The sequence below is a fragment of the Scaptodrosophila lebanonensis genome, unplaced genomic scaffold (assembly GCF_003285725.1).
Source record: "Scaptodrosophila lebanonensis strain 11010-0011.00,11010-0021.00 unplaced genomic scaffold, SlebRS2 tig00000061-arrow-pilon, whole genome shotgun sequence".
Taxonomy (NCBI): Eukaryota; Metazoa; Arthropoda; class Insecta; order Diptera; family Drosophilidae; genus Scaptodrosophila; species Scaptodrosophila lebanonensis.
Window position 1 is genome coordinate 2953062 of NW_022060554.1, and position 6507 is coordinate 2959568.

At 40.8% G+C, this 6507-nt stretch overlaps 1 protein-coding gene across 1 annotated transcript; it reads right to left on the reverse strand.

Moving 5' to 3' along the window:
- Positions 1 to 971: 971 nt before the first annotated feature.
- Positions 972 to 6148, reverse strand: LOC115624525 (toll-like receptor 6). The gene has a single exon (XM_030519244.1). It carries the CDS (start codon positions 5714 to 5716, stop codon positions 1235 to 1237), a length of 4482 nt encoding a protein of 1493 aa, XP_030375104.1. The 5' UTR covers positions 5717 to 6148; the 3' UTR covers positions 972 to 1234.
- Between the last annotated feature and the right edge of the window lie 359 nt (positions 6149 to 6507).

Below are 6507 nucleotides of genomic sequence, written 5' to 3' on the forward strand. Positions count from 1 at the left end.
AATGGGACGATGCTGCTTATTAAGGAATTGCAGGACAATTTAAGTGTAGCAACTATTATCAACGGCCCAGCAGTTGGTCAACTAGCTCACATAAAAAGGATACCGATGATCCCATTTGATCATTTATATGGCTTCAATTTCCGGTAGTCCCAAGGCCAAGCCTTCGAATTTGTATGGATTGACATACGAAAGTAATGTTTTACGGTATGTTGACCTATCACGGGTCGGAGCTCCTGAAAATCAATTTATTTCGCTACCACAAAATAAAACATCAAATATCTTCTACAGAGAACCTCTGACCTACTTGTAATAAAGAATAACAAAAAATCTAAAAACGAACAAAAAATCATTAAAATAGCAAAAAGATGTTATAAAAGGTATAATTTTTAAAATTTTTGTAGAAATACGCGTGCGAAGCAGGGGGAGAACGCTAGTACAAGTATATTATACTTTAGGTGCAGCCAATGATTTTTGTTTATAAATATTTAATCGATAAAATAAACAAAATTCACCATAACCAAAGGCTAAAGGACTTAGTTAATTAAATAAAATGTGATTATTTCCTATCTATTAGCGCCAGATATTATTATTGCTATTTATTGCAGCTGCATTATAATAATTTTTATTACTATAAAAATGTGCTATATGTATATACATACACATGTGTGTCTGGCGCATGGTGTTAAAAAAGTATTTTATAATAATTTCTTACTTGCTAGGATAATTTGGTTGGCTATGTTTTTAGTCATCTGCGAGATAAGTTACGAGTATGCTTAGTTAAAAAAGTATGAGTATAATCACTGATTTAGATTTCTATGTGTATAGAAATTCATTTTGGAGTAGTGAATAGTTTTGCTTATTTGTACATAAAAACTTCTTTACATTTTTACATATATAAAAACAGTTTACTTTATATTTTACGGCAATATTAATGTTATTTAGTTAATTAATCTGTTTCGGTTGTGATTTTATTTACAGGTGTAGACTTTAAATCGTCAATAATTAATGTGTTAATTAATTCCAACAAAAATACAAATAAAGAACTAAAATATCAGTCTGCTTAACAATAACCACCGCCTATGAAACAAATTGTTGAACAGAGTATGCGCTGTCCTATCGCCAGATAGTACTGACATATATAAGTACAACACTTTTTATATCCTACTTACAAATGAACTAGGCTTACATTCTGATTTTGTTAGTTTACAGCTATTTCTACTTTCTGCTACAGCCGTTACGCCCACTGCTCAGACAAAGGTTTCAAAGCTCCATCGTCGCTGTCTTCACCAGCCCCGTTGTTTAGATCTAGGGCATCGAGCTCATTGAGGGAGATGTTTGACTCATATCCCGTCAGTTCGGGCTGCCGACTATTGTTTGAGTTGCTGCTCATAGTTGCGCTACTCTGAGTGCCGCTTTGTAGACCACCGCAGCCGCACAGTAGCTGATCAGTCGCGTTGCAGTTACAGGGCTTCCTTAAATTGCTATCGCTATTGTTGCCAAATGGTGGAGCCATAAAGTTTGGCAGGTCACTTTCTACCTTCATTGTTCTCACGGGGGCTGATTTTTTTGCCGATTCCATGCACTCGCAGTTGGTTACTATTGCGGGCTTTAGTGTCTGTTGCTTCGTATAGTCTATATAGTCATAGGCTGGCACCTGCTGAACTTGCGGCGTAGGTACTGGAAAATACGCCGGCACGGCGTATTCGTGATGATTACGTCGCTGATGCTGGTGTTCGAGCGTTTTTGCCGTGGTAGCCAGGGAGACTGCTATTTGCTGTTGCTTTTTGGTAAGTTGATTCATAGTGTTAAATTTACATGTAGCCGCTGTGGTCGCCGCCGAGGTTGGAATAGATTTATATCCTCGAGTGCACTCATTAATAGTTGCGTAGTTATTGCATTCAGCGTATATCTTATCGCCAATGTGGGCCGATGTCCGACTGTTCAGTTTATGTCTGCTGTTGCCTTCCCGTAAATGCGACTGGGGTAGTGCTATGCGAAGTTTTTGCCAGAATTTCTTGTCGTCCCACTCAATGCACGTGCTCGTACGCAAGTAATGACGCATGTCCACATCTATATCACGTTGTGGCAGATCGCCATACAAGATAATGACCATTCGCTTTCGACGCTTCATAAGCTCGTGCAGCGCGCTCTTGTATTCAAAGCGAGTCCATTCGTTGTAAAGTAAATTTTTTGATAGCACCAAGACGAGCTGCTTAGCACTTTCAGCGGCCTCAACAAGAGCGTCTGTGATGTAAGCATTGATGTTTACATCACGGTAGTGTAGACAGAGTCGGTATCCGATATCGCTCTCAAGCGTGCTAGCCAATATTTGGTTCACAAAGTGCTCATCTTGAAGACTATATGCAAAGTATGCATCATTGGGTCGGTCCTTGTCTAGCTGGTCAATAAAAGGCGTTGAATTGTAGCACTTATTCAACAAGCAGCTTGACTGTGCCCATAGCTTGAACTCATGGCGGTAGCAAAATAAACCAAATATGAGCCCAAAGAAGCATATGAAGGCACAAGTTGCCACAAGCAGTAATGGCAAAAGCTCCTCGATTCGATTTGTGTGTATGTAGTGAGCGACACCATCACGTAGGGTGCACTTGGTTCCATTCTTTTCACGTAAAACGCTGGTGGCATTGTTGTAAATGCAACTGACTCGAGCGGCGTCAATTATTTTTTCAGAGTTGTGCGAGAGATAATTGCGAAAACGTGCCAGGTAACCACACTCACAGGACCATTGATTATCAGCCAAGCTTATCTCCACTAGATAGGGATTGCCCAAAAGCTGCCAGACCTCAAAATAAATAAGGCGATTTCCATCGAGACGCAACACTTCTAGTTTTAGAAGCATTTGAAAGCTTCCGTTAGCTATGCTGACTATCTTGTTTTGCTGCAAGTATAGCTCACGCAGGCTTTCAAGGTGTTGAAACTCACTGCCTTCCAGTGAATATAAATTATTGTTTTCGAGGTGAAGAACGAGAAGTCTTTTTAGTCCACTGAATGTGGTGTTGTACATTTTGCGCAGATTGGAGCTATTTGCATAAAGGACGACCAAGTTTTTGCGTCCCAAGAACGAATGGCCGGCCAGCTCTACAAGATAATTGCCATCAATGTAAAGCTCGGTGGTGTCCATAGGTACACGGCGGGGCATTTTCAAATATCCAGCGCTAGAGCACTCCACAATATTGGTAGACCAGGTTTGGTCATGGAAGCAGGTGCAATTATTGGGGCACGTCATTTCGCAATCACACGCATCAAACTCGCAGCAGTGACAGACGGCGAAGCAGTGTGTTTTATACGAGCAAAGGAAGTGCTTCGGCTCGGCTTCCATTAGCGGTATGTAAGGATGTTCCCGACTATTTAAAAGTTTGCAGTAAATTGTATCTAAGTCCATAATGCGTGGATACTGGCGAGATGTGATAAGATTGATCTTCTGAAGCCAGTCGATGGTGCAGTCACATGTGAATGGATTTCCACCTATGTAGAACTCAGGGAGAGTACGATGCTCCTGAACTGACGAAATTCGGAGTGACTTAATGTCCAGCGTAGTGATTTGATTGGCATAGAGATCGACACGTGTTAAATTTGTCTTTTGTATAAAAGTATCAGGATCTACGGTAGTGATCATATTGTCATTGAGAAACAGCAGCTCTATTGAGTTCGGAATGGAAGCAGGGGAGATTTCTTGTATTTGATTAAAGCTTACATCAAGAGTTTGTAGCCGCAGCCCTGTTTTAAAGCCGTAGCGATTAAGAAGTGTTCGTAAACAATTTTTATGTAAGTCCAACCATTGCAATGTACCAGGTATGTACCAATAATCAAATTCTTCTATTCGGTTATCAGAAATATTCAACCAAAGTAACGAAGGCATATTGCTGAAAAGCCCATTGATATCAGCCAGCTCATTTCCATCCAAACGAATTGCCTGAATGCTGGAGATTATATCAAACGCGCCAGGTTCTACGACAGACACGCGATTTCTGGCCAAGTTCAAAATTTGCAAGCTTGGTAAATCTCGAAAAGTGTGCATCGTTATATTTTCTAAATAATTTCCAATGAGTCGTAGGCCGTACAAATTTCCTAGACCTTTGAAGGCATTGTCCTCCAAAATCGTTATCATATTTTCTCCTAGGTCGACAGTGCGAAGCAGTCGTAAATTTCGCATGGCAAGCGGTACAGTTTTCAGCTGATTCCCGTTCAGATTTAAATCCTGCAAAGCACTGCAGTTGCGGAAGGCATCAGGATGTACTCCTATTAATGCATTGTTATCTAAAGAAAGCAGTGAGAGCACATATAGTCCATTAAGAGCATAGGCATCTAAATAATTCAGCCTATTGTGAGAGAGAAGTAACGTGTGCAGATTGTTCATGGGCGCAAATGTATCGGCAGATATACTTTCCAATTGATTATAGCGCAAATTTAATATTTGAAGGGTATACAAATCACTAAAAATCTCGGGCTCCAATTTGCTTAATTTATTGTGGGACAAATTTAGCAAAACAAGCCGAATAAGGCCCACAAAAGTGTTGCGATCAATCCAAGTGGATGTAATTTGATTGAAGGACAAATCCAAAGTTTGAAGTTGATCAAGATTGGAAAACAGCTGTGGCGATAATACACTGATAGAATTATTCTGCAGGTAGACCTCCTGGATTGTTTTGCTTTGCTCCCCAAAAAGCTCAGATGGGAGTGCAACAATTTTATTTGAACTCAAATTGAGCACTTGTAAATTTTTTAGACCAGCCAAAGCTTTGTCCGCTATCATCGAAATTTCATTATTATTCACTTGCAGTATCCGTAATCGTCGCAACATACCAAAACCACTGGCAGGTAGTAGTACAAAGTGATTAAAACTAACATCCAATAGCTCCAAGTCCAGACTGCAGGATGTATGAATTATGCGCTTACTAGCCTGAGTGGTAAATGTATCCGTGGAAGTACTAGGAGCTTCCTTAGAGTGATCTCTGAACCCCAACTCATTAACATCTTGCAGGCGATTCTCACTCATATTTAAGGCAGACAATGCAGTCAGAGTGCAAAATATGTTGTCAGGCAGGGACCATATATTATTTGAAGACAAGTCAAGGCGCTCAAGCTGCTTAGCCACAACGAAGGCTTCCGGTTCAATCTCAAAGTTTAGGGCTGGCCAAAGTGTATTATGTGTACGCACAGTAAGATTGCGCAGATGTTCCATTCCGGATAGTACATAACGCCCAAACTTCTCCAGCTTGCAGTATTCTATAGACAATTGTTGCAGTTGAGACAGGTGTGCAAATGAGTGCTCCTTTAGTTTGCTTTTGGTCATGATTTCGTCATTGCAGAGTATGTGTAATGCTACCGTATGCTCAGCAGGAATCACACTGAAGTTCGTTGTATCAAATTCGCTGTTTACTGTACGCAGACTGCACGTTAGCGCTACATCAGGGTGCCTTAGGTCTGCGGCGGGTAAAAAGTGGCAGTCATCGGGTGCATCGTAGACAACGTCACCACCCATACCCATCAGCCCACCAGCGCCGCCATGTGCAGTTACCGAGGGCAGTAATATCTGTGAATTACTAACGCCTGCCTCGCCCATTATGGCATTGGAATGTTTTTGTTGTTGATGCATGCTGGTCAGTTCAGGCTGAAGTTGCTGTTGCTGTGGTGGTGCGGCTAAGCTGCAACCAACACTGGCTAATAACAGCAGGCACATGGGCGAATATGTAGCCATTTTAGGGTGCCAGCAAAAATAGAAGGGAGCCGAGCGAATATATAAATCAATTCTTCCGATGGCCAAAATACTCAACGCGCATTTTGGTCGAACCCGACGAATGTAGTCGTATTCGTATGGTTGGGTAATTATATTTTCGCCCAATTTCTCAGAGAGGGCCACTGAACCAAATTGCTTGCCTTTATGTGGCCCCGTCACTTCACGCACATTTCCTTGGATATGTAGCTAACTCAGTTTGAAGCTGTATTTCAATTACACGCCGCGTTTTATTTGTTGCTGTAGATTGTTGAAGAAGAGATTGTTGTATAATTCTTTTTAGTTAAACGAGTATTAGGAAGGCCATTATTACTGTTTAATTATACTCTGTATTATTTTTGTCTTGCTTTGTTAATTTGTAGTGGAAAAAAGGATTCGGATTTCGACGTAGTGCCGCCCAGCTTGTACGATATCTGAATGTCAACTGAGTACAGGAGCGTGAATAGCCACCCTTAAAAAGAGATAGGCTTGTGGCAGCTGCAGAGCGGGTATTACCGAGAGAGCAAATGAGCACAAGCGCAGAGGGAGTGCTCGGGAAATTTTCTCCCCTTACGTAAATGGGTGCAGGATAATGGAAAGCCGATACACAATCTTATTTTTGTATTTTGAGTGTGAAGCTACCACAGCGCGACACAAAGTTGCGACACAAGTGTCTTTTACTTTTTTTTTCCACATTTGGTTATAATAATTGGTTATATATAACCAATACTATATATAAAAAATAATGGTATAAGGTTCATTGCTTGATAATTTGT

Coding starts and splice junctions, on each gene's coding strand:
- LOC115624525 (XM_030519244.1), bottom strand. CDS start 5,716: ATGGCTACATATTCGCCCATGTGCCTGCTGTTATTAGCCAGTGTTGGT.